Source organism: Arvicanthis niloticus, chromosome 21, assembly GCF_011762505.2.
Source record: "Arvicanthis niloticus isolate mArvNil1 chromosome 21, mArvNil1.pat.X, whole genome shotgun sequence".
In the NCBI taxonomy this organism is placed as follows: domain Eukaryota; kingdom Metazoa; phylum Chordata; class Mammalia; order Rodentia; family Muridae; genus Arvicanthis; species Arvicanthis niloticus.
In genome coordinates, this window is record NC_047678.1 from 495,344 (window position 1) to 515,172 (window position 19,829).

Consider the following 19,829-nt stretch of genomic DNA (forward strand, 5'->3'; position numbering starts at 1 on the left):
TACACTAGTCTTTCTGGTCACCAATTCTTCAGAACTACTTGGTGAGGACAGATGCCAGGTAAGGCAGCAGATGTGTATCTTTAAAAGTTGAGGAAAGGTTCATTCTTCTGTATGCTCATTACGCAACTTAAAAATAGCCTTGACTCTATTTGTAAATCAAACGGCCAGTTTTTTCCACTTGTGCCAAGTGTGAAGTCTACAAACAAGGCTTCTTTTGAGTTGTTGCCTGCTGAGGGGCAGAGACAGCAGTCTGGGAGGCTCTGAGGAGTGATCAGAGGCTACAGTTGTCTGGAACTACCGGTAAGAACTTTACAAAATGGAGTGCATCCTTAGTGATTGAAAGAGTGTGAGCCACCTTTCAAGAGAGAGCCAGCCATTTCTCATGTTCCATGAGTGGAACCTGGATAAAATCAAAAAGAAAAAAAAAACGTTCCCAAAGGTTTGCATCTATCTATCTATCTATCTATCTATCTATCTATCTATCTCTCACCCTAGCAACAGCAGAGAAAGGGGTTTATTATTTCCCTTCTGTCCTGCCTCCCTCCCCAATCCCCCACTTTTATGGTTTGGTGACCCAAGTTATTGTAAAATCTTTAGACTTTTTTTTTTTTTTGTTGTTTGGTTTTTTTTTTGAGACAGGGTTTCTCTGTGTAGCCCTGGCTGTCTTGGAACTCACTCTGTAGACCAGGCTGGCCTTGAACTCAGAAATCCTCCTGCCTCTGCCTTCCAAGTGCTGGGGTTAAAGGTGTGAGCCACCACTGTCCAGCATCTTTAGACTTTCAAATAAGTCCTGTACTAGGACTTAGTGAGTGCCTAGAAAATTCCAAGATATATTTTTAAATTTATAGAGACGGCAGCAGCAATAGCAATAAGTAATGTTAAACATTTAAAGTTGACCCTTAATAAGGACTCAATTGTTATAACTGCACAGTGAGATGCAGGACCCAGCAGGAGCTATGGAGGCTGAGGCATCTCTGCTCCTGCACACTCTCTCTTGGCTTTGCATCTTTCCTGGTTCTATGACAGATGTCATCATAGGTCAGTAGTGGGACTCTGGCATGCAACTCCTCCAGCTTTGATCTCCTGAGAAACCCTTCAAAGGTCTGAGCTGACTAAAAGCTACACCCAAAACAAAACAAAACAAAACGAAACAAATCATTTCACCGAAATGTTACGGTGAAAGGAGATTTCTAGGGAGCCTGTTTGGAATGGCCAGCATGCTTGCCCTCCAGTTAGCCAGTGGAAGAGACTCATTTATTGTAGAATCCCAACGGATTTCCTCTTTCTCCTTGCCTGATGTCACGTGCCTAGTGAGTGATCGGTGCTCATATTTCTACCCCTCCTCAGTCTTTGTAGATCTGATGTTGATGGGAGGCAGCCTGTGTGTGTGAGACCAGGGTAGAAAGGAAGCACATGATGTCTGCCATTCCCCAGGCTGACAAACAAGCTAAGCCGGTAGATTTATCCCGAAGCGATGAAAACTAGGTACCTCTCAGGAACCAGCTGGTTTGCTGGGGCACAGCTCTCAGCACTTCGGCTTTTTATACTTAATTTTGGTGTGGAACATTGTGGTGGCTGCTGTCTTGTAGCACCCATGTCCACTGCAGGAGAAAGGCTCTTTCATCTAAACTGTAGGGTGTGTCCCAGACCTCTGATCCTCCTGTTAGCTAGAGATTGGACTTGCACAGGGTTGCCTGCTCCTGGGGATGACCTGTTTAGATACCAGGATCCACACAGATGAGGAAAGCAAGGAATCCAAGATGAGATTTAAAACCTCTACGATTAAGGAATTAGGGACATTCACAAACGAAACAGCCAGATGACACTCTTGACAGTAGCCAGCTCTGCACAAGAGGATACTGAGACCATCCACAGCTGGTCTGATGTTGAGATCCAAGAGTCAGGCTGCCTGTTGAGAGTCTTGGGTGATTCAGGGCTCCAGATTCCATTTGTAAAATAAGGATAAAAGAATTATTGGAACATTCACTCAGAATGTCTCTGTCCAGGAAGCTCCTACTTGGAACAGAAACTTCTACTAAACCAAATTGAAACGGCAAGGCCAGTGGTATGGCAGCTGTTAGAACTGGTGCAAACCGTGGAAGAAATTCAGAGGCAGACAGTTTCCTTGATTTCTGTCTTGTGAAGATAGTTGGAGTGTAGGTCTGTAGAATTATATGTATTGCTTTGATTCATTTTTTTTTTTTTTAAAAAAAGGTATTCTGTCAGATCTTGTTGGCTGTTTTATTGTTTCTAAATAAAAATGTCAGAGCTCCATCCTCTAGGACACCACTGGAAAGCAGGATTATAATTCAACAATAAGAGAACATTCTCCAGTGACTGCATTACAAAGGAGTAAAATGAAATATATAAATTAATTTTGATAGGACACTTTATTTGAGCTATATGATTCATTATTTGTAATTACAGATACCATGACTACACAAAATCCTTTTAAAAATTATTGCTGAATATTTTACTCTATATTTTGTTCTATGTCTAAGGACTCAGGTGCGTTTTACAGGTGTCACATGTGTCTGGTGCTTGCTGTATGACGAGCCAAGCTTCAGAAGTTTGCTAGAGGTTTTTTTTTTTTTTTTTTTTTTTTTTTTTTTTTTTTTTATCCCTGTATGCTTGTTTGGGATTTTTTTTTTCATATTAGTTATCTTTGAGTTCAGGCTGGCCTCAAACTTGTGATCCTCCTGTGTCAGCCCTCCAAGTACTGAAATTTCGGTGTGCTTCACCATGCTGGGGTGAGCTTTGCCAGTTAATCTTGTTTGTTTCCAAGATTTCCCAATTATCTATTGCTGGGAACAAGCCATCCCAAAGTTTAGTAGCTTAACATAAAGTGGTGACTGTTTCTCACTGGTCTCCACTGGCTTGCACATACAAGGCTCACGATCACCAGTTAGAGTCCCAGAGCCCCAAGGGTTCATCAGTTTCTCTGTCTACAGCTTTTCTTTGCTCTCAATTCATCATGTATTTAATGACATATATGTGGCAACATGACCTCATCAGATTTTGTCTTGTTTGGTAGATTATGATCCATTGTTTATTGAGTGTTTAAGTTGTTTGGTCACACTACTTTCATGATATATTTGTGTCTCCATGTTTGTGTGTGCACAGGGGTATGTCCCTGCATGTGGAGTCTGGAACTCAATGCCAATTGTCTTCCTCAGTCACTGTCCACTTTATTTCTTTGAAACAAGGTCATTATATATATATATATAATTCTACAGAATATAATCATTTCCTCCTTCCCCCTCCTCCTGCCAGCCCTTTCCACGTACCCCTTTGGCTCTGTCTCAAATTCATGGATTCTGTGTGATTGTCTTTTATGTTTTAACTTTCTGTCCTCTTATGTCCTCTTAGTGTATTCTTTCTCCAGCCACATTCATAGTTAACTGACTCCTCTGTGAAACTGTGCATACTTATCTGCTCCTAAATGCTTGCCTGGGAGGACTACTTCCTTATTCCCAAGTGTGTATAGAGAATGTCTGATAGTATATTTTTGGTTCTCAAAGAAGCCAATCAACAACTTAAAAAAAAGCCTGTGAAGGAAGTTGTTGCAGCCCGTACTGCCCGTTCCGGTCCGAGGGTCAGGGTCTAGCGAGAGAGAGAGTGGGGATAAAGGGGAAGAGACTCGAAGAATGGAGACAAGACAGAGATTCTGATCAAGTCTCGTTTATTGAAGGGAATTCTGAGCTATTTATAAGCTTTTGCCACGTGCCTTGCAGGTGTTGATATGACGTAAGCCTTACAGGCGTCTATAGCGTGGACAGCACGTGCACCGCAATGCCTTGCAGGCGTGGATAGCACATGGGCCTTATAAGCATGTATGGTGTAGATAGCACGTGGACAGCACGTGAACTGCATGCCTTGCAGGCGTGGCCACCACGTGCACCTTGCAGCTGGGGCCAGTAAACAGCAACACAAAATATGTGGGATATCAGAGTGTGCTTTAGCTGTTGTAGGCTATTGAAAACCAAATCTTTCGTCAGGGTATATGGTTCCAGATGGCTGCAAAGTTGATCTAGCCGCTTTCTGCTAAAGTCGGCTCCCAACAGGAAGTTGTATTTATATATCTCTAAAAGTATTTATTTATTTATTTATTTGTACCAAGTATAGTTTCTGTTATAGTCTTTCAGTTTCACTTAAATTTAGTATAGACTATATAAATATCCCATGAGAATTGAACGCTTAAAAATTGTACAAGAACAAAAAAAAAAAAACTGTTCCTGTACAACTGTGTTTATACCCAGCTATGACATCAGCATGTCAAAGAGACACCTGTGTTCCCCTGTTACTGGAGCACCACTCGTAAGAGCTGAGGTGGTGACAACCTAAGTGTCCATGAACATGGACATTATCTAAATGGGTAAGGAAACATACCATGTATATCCACAGTGGAATACTGTTTGACTCAGAGAATGGAAACCCTGCCACCTGCAACAACATGGGTGAATCTGAGGACATGGTATGTATGATTTCACTATATGTAATTTTTAAAAGTTAAGAAAAGGAGCCTAAATGCTTGTTATCCAGCTAGGGGTTTCAAGGAAGATGTTGGTCAAAGAATAAAAAATTCTAGTTAGAGAAGAGAGAGAAATGCCAGTGTACATAACGGCTACAATTCTTAGAAATGTTTTTATGTACTTTGTTCTAATAGCCAATATGAGTGTCTGTGAGGCGGTGCGTCTCAAGTTAGCCACCCCACAGGTTACACATGTGTCAAAACATCATACAGTACATCATAAATTTATTTAAGTTTTTCTCTGTTAAATAAGATAATAAGAAACATAAAAAAGATATTAGATTAGACCCAACTCACAATTGCTCTCTCCCAGCTCGGCTCAGCTCAGCCAGCTCTGGCTTTGGTAGGGTCACAGTGTCCTGTTCTGCTGTGCATTCTCTTCTCTGGCTCTTCTCCTTCCTCCCCTGACTGACTCCTCCTATCCCACATTTTCCCAGGCACCCCTTTGAAGTGCTCCTACCCCTGTCTTCCAACATCCAATCAACTCTTTCTTTACTTTTTCCACATTTTGTTCAACAGCCCATTATGTCAGACTCCCGCTCTTTGCAGGAGAGCTTACAGTCAGCAGATAAGCTGCACCATACTGGCTGGTAATCAATGATGGCTAATTGCCTCGTGGTTCCTGCAAACCTATTCCTATTTCTTTGAGTTCACCAGAAGACTGTTGTTTAAAATGGATGTGTACACATCTGGGAATATATAAGATTGTTTCATAATGTGAAGTTAGAAAATATACTAATTTTCATTAATTTTACTTTTGAGGCAGTTTTTTGATATGCAGCTCACGCTGGTGTTGAATGCACTGTGTAGTTCAGGCTAGCCTCACTCAGCTACTTTTATTATTATTTTTGAACAAGATTAAGCAACTGAGGCTTTTGATGTTTACTGTCTTGAATGAGGAAGTATATGTATCCCACTTTATAAATGTAGACTGATATTGATGACATATGTCACATGCTTTACTGATGGCATATTTCCTCATAAACACTTGGAGAATGTTGCTATAGAGACAAGCTGACATCCTGGTAGACACTTCTCCAAGCTTTCTGGTACTCTGATGACCGTCAAGTGCTTCTTGTGTGTCTGTGTATTATAGGTGACAACAGCCTCCCCACATGACACTGTATGAGTTTGGAACAATGATCAACGTTTTTATTTCATAGATGAAAATACTGAGCTGCAGAATCAGGTTCAAGGACAAGCAAGGCAGGAAAAGAGCAAATTCGTAGTAGAACCCTGTGTGTGGCATGATTTCAGAGCCTGTTGTATTTCCTACTTTGTACTGGGCCACCTTGTATAATCCAGCTCTCACATGGTAGACTCAATATGGCTTCATTTGAGAGAGACACTGGTTCCTTTATTAAATAGTTCTTCAATAAAGGCTCTATTTTCACATGTGATGGGAATGTTTGGCAATTTCAACTTGAAACAATTTTTCCTTGAAACAAGTGGGTCCGATGAAAAATTGGTATGTGTTGAACCATTGGTCCTATTTTAAGAAAGTGTACATGAAAAATAGTCTGATCTTTGTGAATCACTGCTGAGCCTGGCATGACTAACACCTTCCTTTATCATGAGTGTCTGAGAACATGAAGAGTGAGCCCCACTGGGGACTGAGCTCAGTGCAGATGACATGCTAGATGCCGTGAAGCCCTGGGCTCAATTTCTTGTACCACACCCCCCAGGGAAAACAGAACCAGAACAACACCCCTCCTCAAGCTCCAATCCCCAGGTTCTTCCATCTTCTCTGAAGCACCCCTCAAACCTGGGAACCTTAACAGCTGCAAGAGCAGTGCCGGTGAGAGTTAATGGAGGTCGGCAGACCTTGCTGGGATTTTATCCCTGGCTGAACCTTTTAATCTTGATCTTCTCCGCAAGTATGGGCTACAATCTCTTGGTTATTTTGGTTATAAATAAAGCTGTTTTGGTTTGATCAAGGAAGTTGATGGTTCTATCCATAGTGAAAGAATGTTAAATCTTGACAAATACCTTTCCTTTCTTGTTTTCCTTTCAGGCCATTTCAGAACTCTTATTCTTCCGGCAGTAAGTACCTATTTAAATTATTTGGCTTCAGTAAATAAATAAATGCCAAAAATTGGCTTCAGAAATATATTGCAAACTGGGTGTAGTGGTGTACATCTTTAATCCCAACACTTGGGAGGCAGAGGCAGGAAGATCTCTGTGTTCCAGGCCAGCTAGGGCTACACAGAGAAAACCCTGTTTCCAAAAACCAAAAACCAAATACCAAACAGACAAAACCAAACCAACCAACCAACCGACCAACCAACCAAAAAAAATCTCAAAACAATAAAAAAGAAATATATTGTAACTATGGTGTATGTATCCTTTTATTGGCTCTTAATTTACATCACTTGTAAATTTTACTTGAATGTACTGTACTTTTCAAATATTTAAGAACAACATTACTTTAGAGAGGTTGGCTAGTATGTTCTCTAAACTCCTAGCAGGGACTTTTCTTCAATAAACTGGGACATTAGATCACTTTATTGTGTTTGGCTCTACTCCTGCATAAAGTTTTCTTTTCTTTTTTTTTCTTTTCTTTCCTTCCTTTTCCCCTTCCTCCCTCCCTCCCTCCTCTTTCTCTCTCTCTCTTTCTTTCTTTGTTTCTTTCTTTCTTTCTTTCTTTCTTTCTTTCTTTCTTTCTTTCTTTCTTTCTTTCTTTCTGACAAGGCCTCACTATATAGCCATATATCTCTGGCTGGCCATGAATTTATGAAGATTTTCCTGCTTCTATCTCCTTAGTGCTGGGATTAAAGGCATGCACCACCAACCACACCCAGTGTGTCTTTAATTAACATTTTAAAATTACACATAATAGTTTTCATGTTAAATGTTAACACGTGTTTCAGTTTTGTTTTTAAATGTATTTCATGATTTTTTCATATATGTATATACTCTATTTTGATCATCCGCCTTTCATTACCCTGTCTTGTTCCCTCCTATCTCTGCTGACCCCTTCCCTGTTCTCAACTAGTTTTCCTTTTATTTCCAAGTCTTATTTTGATAATCCAATACAGACTCTATTTTTTGAAGGGAGATAGATCAGAAACTTTCTGGACATATTTAAAATCACTACATCATGTTACCTCTAGATTAATATAGCACACGTTAAACTTGGATATGGGCTGGTGACCCGGAGTGCTGTCCTTAACTCTGTAAACCTAGTTTTGTTGTGAAATGGTTTTAGCAGGAGAATCTGGTCAAGGGTGGGTATGGAACTGGGTTGAAGGACTGATTATCTTGAGGTCAGATAACAGACAACATGTGAACTGCTCAATATGGCTTGTGGTCTGTTCGTACCAGATGGTAGGATTTCTGTTGTTATTAATAGTATTAAAAATGGCAGCATGGCCACCAATCACATGCTGAACAAGGTATAGGAAAAGAAAGCATTACAGATGAGAGAATACAGCAAGGAGACAAACACTGGTGTTTCACAGGCTGATTGTCTCGAACAGTGAAAGCCTGGAAAAGCTTACAGGTTGTGGGGTGGGGTGGGGTGGGGAGGGGGTGGGGTGAGTTTTCCAAGCTTAACAGCTGTGAGTGAGAACAAACCTGCACATAGAAAAGGAAATGGTGGGAAGGGGGGAGAGGAGGACGTTTAAAATGTAAATAAATGAAATAATTAATTAAAAAAAGAAAAAAAAAGGTGATGTAACTCCTGCTGAGAGAGACAGCTGTGGAGATGTGTCCCTCACTCCAGAATCTCTCTGATCTAATTGAAGAGCAGAGTACAGAATTTTAAAGACCAGAAAGCAAAGTGTTCAGCTTTGGTGCCTATGAAGAATAAGTTTTCCCCAACACTACACTTCTTTATGATAATACTCTCTGTTTAATCTTTTTATTCTAATTTGTAATTAAAACTCTTTTTAAGGTAAAATGGTGAGACTTTGATATGTCTGATCTTTCCCGATCCAGCTACCGCTGCACAGTGCAGATAAGATTTATGAACTACAGATAGTCGGACAAACGGAGGATAAGATCTTATTCTCCAACAGGACACGCTTAACATTTGAGAGCAAGAGTATGTCTGTCCTCATCCAAACAGACAAGGCGTTCTACAAGCCAAAGCAGGAAGTGAAGTTTCGAGTGCTCACACTCTTCTCAGATCTCAAGCCTTTTAAGACGTTGGTGGACATTTTCATTAAGGTGAGTGGCAGGCTGGTGTGAAGTGGGGACTTCAAGCCATCCCGCTAAAGCTGCCTTGAGAGTTCTGCTCAGGGTAGTGACACAGTAACGTTGAGTTTCACCTCTCAACATGGCGATCCTCTGAAGGGAGGTAGTGGAACCTCAGAGCTCAGGCTATGGAGTCCCTCCATTCCTGTATAATCCTGGCTTCATCACTATGATCTATCCATTCATGAGTTTTGTATTCCAGGCACTGAGACATTGAACAGAACAAAGCAGACTAAACCCCTGTTCATGTTGAATTTAGTTTTCAATGGGTCGCAAGAAGACAGACGATTAATGTACACACATACACGTGAGGGGGTAGATATTCATGTGCCTGTATGTATGTGTGCAATAATGCATGATAAGAAGAACCAGAGAACCAGAGAGGACAGAGCGTGAGTTTATGGTCACACTTTTTAGAGATTTGCCAGAGAAGAGAGGTGTGAACAGAGACCTGAATGAAATACAGGAATAGACAAATGAGAGCAGAGAGGTCACCACAAACATGGGCCTGAAGCACACCGAGCCTAGGAAGTGAAGGATACTTGTTAAGAGGTGAGGTTACATACAGGTACTGAGTTGAAGCATTGAGTTTATATTAGATTTTTGTGGGGTGTTAGATGGCTTGGATTTTACAAAGTATATTTGACTATATATGAGAACCTATACTGCCACATTTGGCTTCTGGGGAGGATGCAGAGAGACCTTCCTCTGTTAGGTCTGATATAAAGGGGTCCAACTGGCCTGGCCAACATGTAATGCTCCTGCCAGGGAGTTCAATGCTTAGGGACAGCAAGCAGGGGTAGTCATAAATCCCCTTTGATCCTGGACTGTAAGGTCAGGACATGGTCTCACGTCTAGCCACATTCTGTGGATGTCTGCTTTAATGTTCTCCAGCTGAAAATAGTGATTTGGGACAGGATGGGTTGGCTGAAGTGGAGAAGGACATCTAATCTAGCCTGCGTGCCGACTCACCAATAATGGCTGGGACTAAGATGCCAATACTTGAAGATGTCATCCTTAGGGTCAGATATTTATTACAGTGGCGTATTGAGGGGTGTCTGTGAGGAGCATTGTCTATTATCTGTCCATCTTTACTGTTTCAGTAACTCACCTAAGGAAGGGCAGGGGCTTCAGAGGCCTTTCCGCAGTGGAGATAGCATGCCCTGTCTTGCCCTGTCTTCTCTCCTACAGACAGTTTAACATTACATTGTAGAAGTAAGTGACTTTGACATTGTGGTGGCAACTGGCACAACTGGCTTCTGCCCTGGGCCTTCTGCTTCAAAATTTTTGCTCTGGGTACAGGCAAATAACCTTGTGTGGATATAGCTGTTTCTGATGTGGAGGGTATATTCTTTTTGAGTACAGGTAACTGTGTGTGGATTCAGCTACTTATGGCTTGGAGGGTGTGTCCTGTGACTCTGCTCTGGCCTCTGGCTTGCTAGCCCCAAGAACAACATCTTAAGCGGAAGTGTCAGTTCAGCCTTCTTTGGCTTAAAGGGCCATGACACCACCTAGGAGAAAACTCAGGGGCCGTAACTCATCAGCAGCGCTTTTTTTTTTTTTTAAATTTTTATTTATTTTTTATTTTATTTATTTATTTTTTTGTGTTCCTTTTCTTTTAGGCAACACTGTATTAGTGTTTCTTTGTCCATTGGATAGAAGAACCCCAGAATTTCATTGATTTCACTTCCTTAACCGCAAGACAGCATGTTTGTAGCGAATTATATTTCTTCCTGAGCCCTTTCACTGCACAACTCTCCCTTGCATCACGCTGTGGCAGGTACAACAGAGCCAACTGCTGGTCACAGTGCATGACCCAAAAGTTCGCCCAGGAGACAGTGATCTGCCCACTCTTGACCTGCTTCCCATCACTGATTGGAAGTCTCTGGCTGCCACTACTCTACTCAGTTCTCAGAACCGTATTTACCTCCAGCTGGCTTCTTCTCTAACACCCACTGTCATACTCCTTCTCTAGGAGACTTTGTTTTTCTGGTTTCTGATAACTAGGTTGGCTCGGTATGTTTAGTCAAAGGGTAGAGAATAAGAGGAAGTCTGTGATCCTTAGTCTCAAGAGTTCACAGTGCAGCTGGAAACAGAGCTTTGTAAAATAAAATATGTAAAAGAGGATTTTCACTGCATTTTACAGTAAGTCATACTCAAGAAGAGTAAACTCCAGATGTGCCAGAGGCTGTCCACAAAGAGCTTACTGCTGTCAGAGGCCTGTGCAGCACACAGGAAGCTGAGCGTATCTTACTAGTAGATGAGAGAGGGAGGGACAGTCCCTGACCAGAGGCCCAGAGGTGTGGAGTTCTGTGGTGAATTGTAAATGAATGTGTACATCGGGAAAAGGACGAACCTAGAAGTAGAGATCCTGCAAGTGTGTGGCCCTCAGTCTGCCGACACTAGGAAGTCACCTAGGGGCCTGCTGTGATTATAACTGACTCTGTTTACTGTTAGCCTGGACCTGTGTCAAGCCTTTCAATCCCATGTGCATTCTCAGATCAGCTGTTCTGGATGACAGGGTGAGCATTGGGCCAGAGTGAAAGGAGGATCAGTGGTATTGTTAGAGTCGGGTACGGTGCATTTGTGAGATTGGAGAGGATGGCGATGTAGATAGAGAACAGGGCAGTGTTGCCAGGACTGGGAGTGTGAGATATTAATACTTGCATGGAGACTGCAGGAAGCCACTTTGTCTGTGAGGTTGTGGGAAGACAAAAGCATTTCTCATGATCCTAATGAAATAGTTCTCTGATATATACTTGTTGCTGAGCGGAGAGCTGACATGAGTTTGGTCTGAGTCTCATCATGTGTTGTTGTTGTAATAGGGAGCTGCGCCAGTCAATTACAGCTGAGTGTTTACTGACCGCTCCAGCAGTCAGCTTTCTCAACAGTAGGGGAGACAACTCTACCTTCTCTTTCTGTCCCTGTATAGTACCATTTCTACTTTCATATCATACATGCACACATATAAACACACTCATATGCACATATCCATACACATGCACACATACACACATGCATACATACACATACACACATACACACACATGCACATACATGCACACATATACACATACACACATGCACACATACACATGCACACATATACACATGCACATACTCACATGCATACACATGCATATACTCATATACACATATACACATACTCACATGCACACATACACACATGCATACATACACATGCACACATACACACATGCACATACTCACATGCATACACATGCATATACTCATATACACATATACACATACACACATGCACACATACACACATGCACACATACACACATGTATATACTCACATGCACATATGCACACATACACACATGCACACATACACACTTGCACACATACACATGCACACATATACACATGCACATACTCACATGCATACACATGCATATACTCATATACACATATACACATACACACATGCACACATACACACATGCATACATACACATGCACACATGCACACATACACACATGTATATACTCACATGCACACATGTACACATACATGCACACATACACACTTGCACATATTCACATGTACACATATACACATACACACATGCACACATACACACACATGCATAGACTTACATGCACACTTGCACACATACACACACATGCACACACATATATACACACACACACACACACACACACACACACACACACACACTCCCTTTATATTGAAGTGTAGATTCCATGTATAAGAGAAAATATAGCGTTTGTCTTTTTGAGCCTGGCTTATTCACTAAACAAGAGTTGTAATGATTCGAGGTAAGCTGGGTACCTGGCTCAGTGGGCCTTTAATGAATGAGGATTCTATCTTAACAGTGAGAATTCATTCATCTCCTTTCCTGCCTCCTTTCCTTCCTTCCTCCTTCCTTTCTTCCTTCCTTTCTCCTTTTTAATAAACACAGTCATTTTTTAATGATTTCCATACATGTACATTACTGTATTTTATTAATAGTCACCCTCTGTCACTGTGGTTTTCTTCCCAACAGAGGCTTTTATGTATGTGACATGAATGTATATTTGCATATGATGATGGTCAAGTGGTACTCATTCTTTTCCTCTCATTTCTCTGTCTTTTAGACTAATTTCTGCTTCTGCACAGTCCATTTCTACTTTCATTTCTTTCTGTCTCTCTGTTTTTCTATCTTTCTGTGTCTGTCTCTCTGTCTCTCTGCCTCTCTCTCTTACACACACACACACACACACACACACACACACGAAGATACTCCCTCTATTGAAATGTAGCTTCCATGTATGAATGAGATATTTGCCTTTGTGAGTCTGGCTTATTTTACTTAACATACCCTTTCCAGTTGTATCCACTTTCCTGCAAGTAGTGCAAATGACAGAACTTCATTCTTTTTTTTTTTAATTAATTGTTTTTGCTTTTTTTTTCTTATTCACGTTACATCCTGCTTACTGCCCCCTTCCGGTCACCACCTCCCACAATCCTCTGAGAGGCTCCACCCAGCAGCTGACTCAGAGTTTCATTCTTTACTGTGCAGATATACCACGCTTTATTTATCCATTTCTCTGTTGGTGGCCATTTTAAGCTGGTTCTGCATCTTGGCTATGGTGACTAATATTCACTAAATATGGATGTACAAGTATGTTGACTTAGGTTCTTTCAAATGTATGTTGAGTGTCAGAGTCAGATCATGTGGCAATCCTAGCTTAGTTTCTTGAGGCCCTGTATTTTGATTTTCATATGTGTGCACTACTTTGTGTTTTAGTGGGGATTTCTTTAAGCCACTCATGTAGCTTTGTTGGAGTGCATACCGTATGACCTCTGTAGAGGGAGCTATGGTGTCAGGATTTAAAAAGCAGATCAGAATCAGCATGGCCTCAGGAGAAGTAATGGGAAAGGAGGAAATATAGATGTTTTCTTTAGTGGTAGAGATCTGTCATTTCTCAAAAACTTTCTGTAGTGTTACTTTTCTCACTGCCATGACAACATACCTTTCAGAAATATCTTAAGGAAGGGCTGGTTTTGGCTTGTGGTTTGAGGGTGCAGTCGACCATGAAAGGGATGGTGGCGGAGAGAGCAGCTGTGGCTGTGGTGGCCGGCACATGAGGCACCTGAGCATGAGGAGCATTGTCACATGATCTGATTCTGACACTCAACATACGTTTGAAAGAACTTAAGTCAACATACTTGTATATCCGTGTTCAGGAAGCGGAGGGAGATGCACTCTGCCTGTCTCCTGGCTTCTCTACTCCTTTCCCTTTTGTTCAGTCTAGGTGGCTACCTTTTAAGGGAAACCTTCCCTCTTAGTTAAACCTCACTGGAAGCACCTTCACTGATCCACCCAGAGGTATCTCTCTCTAAACTCTAATCCAGGTGACAATGGGTTTAACCATTACACCATCTCAGTGTCATATATTGGGGGAAAGTTCTAGATGTGTCTGGGGGTCTTGGGGGGGTATGGCCATGCTGCCAGACATCATTTCTAAGTAGCATACACGTTCCTTGGGCAGCCTTCCACAGCTGACACACATGGTTTGGTTTCTGTTGTAGGATCCGAAGTCTAATGTGATCCAACAGTGGTTTTCTGAGGAAGGCGATCTCGGAGTCGTTTCCAAAACTTTTCAACTATCCTCTCATCCAATACTTGGTGACTGGTCCATTCAGGTTCAAGTGAATGTGAGTATAAATATATCCTTGTGGAGAATGTAAAAGTGGTTTAAGTTGTTCATATGGTAAAATTTCTCCTAAGTCATTTATTCTATGGATAGAAATAAATTACTATGAGTATCTAGACAATTTAGTGACTTATTGTTAATTTGCTATATTTTCCACTTTGGGTAGCTTTCATTACAGTCATCTTTTTCTATCATAGAGTGTTTGGAGGTTTAAACATTTTGGCATTTTGTTCTAAAGCTGATTAAATATTTATTTATTAATTGTGTGCATTGATGCATTTAAGGCTGAGCACTGACTGAACTTGTTTGGCACAGTTGATGTTTCAGAGTAATGATTAAAATGTGACTGGACTGCTTTGTTCTTGTTATAAGAAAGAGTGGCTTTAAGAGTCACATTGATCCCTGGTCTCCAGACCTTTTCCCTCAGAGTTCCTCTTGTATTTGCTTCCCTCACATGCAGGTTTGCGACTGACAGGGTAGGAGCACTGCAGTGCTGTCGCTCTCTGCCTCAGCGTCCCATGGGTGCACTGCTTTTTTTTTTTCTTTTAGTTTTTCTATTGCTGTGATAAAACAACATGACCATAAACACTTTGCAGAGGAAATGGTTTATGTCACTTACACATCATAGTCTGTCATTGAAAGAAGTCAGGACAGGAACTCAAACAGGGCAGGAACCTGGAGGCAGGGGCTGATGCAGAGGTCATGGAGGAATGGCTTGCTCTCTTTCTAGCTTGCTCAGCCTGCTTTCTTCCAGCACCTAGGACTACAAATTGCCAACCCTAGGTGGCATCAATTGCTAACAGTTCCCTTGCTAGAGGTAGGACTTTAGGAGCTCTTTGTTCATCCACGATGGGATTTTGGTTGGCTTGATCTTGCACAGGCATTCCTCATGCATTTACATCTACTGAGTTCATGTGTGCAGTGACCCTGTCATGGCCCTTACCTCTGGCTCTCTTACAATCCTTTTACTCTCTTTTTCTTGATGACACTTGAGCCTTGAAGGTGAGAGGCATTGATATAGATGATCTGTTTGAAGCTAGTCACTTCATAATCTTTTTATTTCTGCATGTCGACAAAATGTGGGCTTCTGTGTTAGTATCTACTACAAGAAGCTTCACTGACAGGGGTTGAGAGATGCATTAATCTATGGTTTAAAGATAAAAACTTAGTAGTCAGTTTAATTCTATGTCTACTTAGTGAAAGAATAGTATAGGTTCTCTTCTAGTGCCTGTGACCTAGCCAACCAGGACTTTTGGCCTCATTAACAGTACTTGGCCTGAGTTATGTCTTGTGGAGTGGGCCTTAAATTCAAGCAGAAAGTGGTTGGTTGATCAAATAGCACTTGTTCAACTATTTCCCACCTGGGCATGTCTTGCCAGGCACCTCACTATTGTAGACACAGGGTCACAACTGAGCAAGACTTGATTATTTTCCTCTCCTGGTAGTATATATAGAATCTTCCAGATAGCGGGCAGGGACTAGTTTTCTAGATTGGTATCAGCTTGATTCCTCCATGTCCTATAGTTCAGATATGCAGTATCTTCTGTAATAAGATCATACCGTCAAGTTCTGGTGCGTAACCAGGAACAAGTGTAATAGTCTGTAACGTTTGGGGGAGCTGTGGGATCCCACAGAACAACTTGAAAAGAACCCCATACAGGTCATTGGGCTTTTAATTTTCTACTTTCTGAAGACTGGGAGAGGCATTTCCCTACTCAACCCCCCCCCCCCATTATAGGCTAACTCGATTTTAACTTATTTTATATGATTATATGTATAGATTTTAGGATACTTTTAAAATAGTAGTTTTCTATTTGCAGTAGTTTTTTTACATGGCCTTTAAAAGGTCTTTAGTGTTAGTTTTCTCCTCTCCCCATAGACCAACACTCCATTCTCTACAGCACAGATACTCTTGACTCAAACATGACGTATGATAAGATCTTTGCAATGTGGTTTTTATGACAGCTTAGAATTGTATAGTTCCATTAGTAAGACATTCATAAGGAAGCAACCCAGAGGAATAATTTCATTCAGTCTTTGAGTTATTTAAGATATTTAACTCTTGGATCTTTCTGGTTGGTACTTTTGTTGGCTATTCGTTTTCTTCAAGACAGGGTTTCTCTATGTAGCCCTGGATGTCCTGGAATTCCCTCTATAGACCAGGCTGGCATGGAACTCACAGGGATCTGCCTGCCTCTGCCTTCCAAGTGCTGAGATTATAGGCATGTACAACAACTGCCTGGATTATTTATTTATTTTTATGATAGGGTCTCAATATGTATGCCTCTGTCTCCACAATGCTGGGATCATAGGCATGTGCCACAACACATGGCTTGCTCTATTTGAAAGCAGCATGACCAGGTGATGGGTCAGTGTGCCTGCCATATCTCAATCTTGGGGTGCTTCTCAAAAGACTCAAAAGAAGGGGTCATACCTGGTGTAATGGATAAGCTCATTTGTCTGGTCTTTATGTTATGAGTCAAAATATTCACAGAAGTGATTCATTACTGGTGAACTTTATTTATCAATTTGCAGTTCAGAAAGGTGAAGGGTCCTTACCTAACATAAGAAGGTTATTCATCTACATGCTGTGACCCAAATGAATCTTGAGATTGCTCTGAATGAAATCAGCCTCAAAAGGACAGCTACTGTGCCGGGCGGTGGTGGCGCACGCCTTTAGTCCCAGCACTCGGGAGGCAGAGGCAGGCAGATTTCTGAGTTTGAGGCCAGCCCGGTCTATACAGTCTACAGAGTGAGTTCCAGGACAGCCCGGGCTATACAGAGAAACCCTGTCTTGAAAAACAAACAAACAAACAAACAAACAAAAGTACAGCTACTGTGTGGTCTCGTGTAAATGCAATATTTAGGATATAGAAAATCAGTGAAATACAAAGTGGAATGGTAGAGGTCAGGGGGTGGAGTGACAAGGAAGTGGAGTTGTTTTGATGGTGTAGTTTCTGTCCTGCAAGATGAAGATCCAGGGATTTGTTGCCAACAATGTAGATGCACTTAACACAACTGACCAGTGCTCAGAGATGGCCAGATGGCAAATTCATGTCACTGTAATTAAAATGAGTTAAAAATCAATGTCACAGAGCCAGTACGGAGTTCCTACGGGACTGGCTTTGGCTTCGCGTGGGTGGAGGAGGCGCAGCTACAGTCTCTAAGAAATAGAAATGGCTTCCAAAAGAGCTCTGGTCATCCAGAGAAGGAGCAGAGGCGTTGGAGACAGTGATTCCTGTGGATGTCATGTGGTGAGCTGGGATTAAAGTCACTGTTGCAGGCTTGGCTGGGAAGGACCAAGTGCAGTGTAGCCGTGATGTAAAGATTTGTCCAGATACCAGTCTGGAAGATGCAAAAACACAGGGACCATAAAATGTGGTGGTTCTTCCAGGAGGAAATCTGGATGCTCAGAATTTATCTGAGTCGGCTATGGTGAAGGAGATCCTGAAGGAGCAGGAGAACAGGAAGGGCCTCATAGCTGCCATCTGTGCGGGTCCTACAGCTCTGTTGGCTCACGAAGTAGGTTTTGGATGCAAGGTTACAATACACCCATTGGCTAAGGACAAAATGATGAACGGCAGTCATTACAGTTACGCCGAGAACCGCATGGAGAGGGACAGCCTGATCCTCACTAGCCGTGGCCCAGAGACCAGCTTTGAGTTTGCGCTGGCCATTGTGGAGGCACTCAGTGGCAAGGACATGGCTGACCAAGTGAAGGCACCGCTTGTTCTCAACGACTAGAGCCCAAGCCCTGGGCCCCAAGGTTGAGCAGGCATTGGAAGCCCACTGGGGTGTCCAGAACCCAGTGAACCTTGGGAAGTAGCATGTGAAGTAGCCACTACGCGGGGACCTCACCCTTGGTCCTTACATTTCTGAACCTTGTTAGTAGAATAAACAGTTTTACCAAACTCCTGAAAAAAAAATCAATGTCACCTATTTATGAGACATGTTGGTCATTGTGTGTGTAATATTTATATTACTTTATATTTTATGATACACAGATGAGTATTAATTTTTATGTAAATACCAGATGTTTGATCAGTGGTATCTTTGCAGATGTGTATATACCTACCATCTTTAGCCTTGATAATTGAGCTGATCTTACTGAATGTGTAACATGGTTTTAAAGAATGTTGGAGGCAGTGTTGCAAAAGAGGTTTATACATGCAGCGAGTAATTCATAAGTATTAAAACTAATGTCTGTAAGATTTATAGCTGAAGTATTTGCTTATTTTCTGGATTGATAGCTTAGTGTGGATAGCTTAGTGTGGTAATATCCAAACAAAAAATCTAAACCTTAGAAAAATATGAATTTGAAGAAGATACAGGATACCATGATGAATGTTGGTCTTCAAGTGTCTGTCAGTATGATCTCTCAGTATTATGGCTGATCACTCTGATAAAATAAACACATTCATATTATATAATAAGTAGGTAATATAGTACATTTTAAGAAAGTTGGTATCTACTCCCAGGAAAGCACAGGTGCAGTATTTATATAGGTTCTTGTTTGTTCTTCATAAGTAATTTTGTGATTTGGGTACAACTATGTCAATTTTCCAATGAGAAGACTACAGCTTAGCAAATTAGCTTCTCAGGTATACTTTTATAGGAAGGGAGAGCTTTTTTGACCTCCTTTTGACCTTTAGTTCAGTTCAGAACCAATGGCAGCTTTCTAGTTGCTATATTGCTTTAAGACTGAGGCCGTCCACACTACAGCAAAGAACGGCAATGAAAATCTACAAATGTATAATGAGTGTGTACTCCAGCCCCAGGAGCTGACAACAGTGCTTGCATATATGTTAAGAGCTATTAGAAGTATTAATCTAAACGCAGCTTCCCCCTGTAACATTTTAGAAGGTATCATTATCCTTCTGATAAAGACAAACACAAAGTGCTTGTTGTTCGTGAAATGTCAACATGAGGCATACAAGTAAGAAAGAGAAACAAAACAAAACAAAACAAAACAACAAAAAACAAAACCAAAATAACCCCCACCAAAAAACAAAGCACATCTTCTTTAACAAAATTGATGGCCACCAGATGTCAGTATAATCAAAGACATATTTGCGTGGTGCACTGAGGCCTCACTTCTGGTTTTGTCTTTGCTTAACTCTTGCTTTGCATCCAGGAGCTTTAAATTTTATTACCTACTTTTGCTTTAGCAGTGAATCATGACTATGGATGGGATATACTCATTATTTGAATGCTTCACCATCATATACTAGGTTTTTGTTTTGTTTTGGGTTTTGTTTGTTTGTTTGAGTCAGTAACCATTCTCTGGGGAAAATTATTTTCAGGAGAGAAATTTAAAAATTCATTCTATTTGTAGAAAAAAAAACCCTATGGAATGATTTTAGCAGCACAGTGGGAAGACAGTGCATTAGAACTGGAAGCTTTATCAGGG

The 19,829-nt window shown here is 41.3% G+C and overlaps 1 protein-coding gene and 1 pseudogene across 1 annotated transcript in view; both read left to right on the forward strand.

Annotated features, from left to right (window-relative positions):
* The first annotated feature begins 227 nt into the window (after nt 1-227).
* The window catches only part of Cd109 (CD109 molecule), a 93,023-nt gene continuing 73,421 nt past the window's right edge, over nt 228-19,829 (forward strand). The window contains exons 1-4 of the mRNA XM_034484065.2: nt 228-300; nt 6,546-6,574; nt 8,471-8,701; nt 14,295-14,420. Of these exons, the coding sequence (XP_034339956.1) occupies nt 8,579-8,701; nt 14,295-14,420 (249 nt within the window). The 5' untranslated portion in view covers nt 228-300; nt 6,546-6,574; nt 8,471-8,578. The remainder of the gene's footprint in view (nt 301-6,545; nt 6,575-8,470; nt 8,702-14,294; nt 14,421-19,829) is intronic.
* LOC117693419 (Parkinson disease protein 7 homolog pseudogene) lies at nt 17,596-18,201 on the forward strand (annotated as a pseudogene).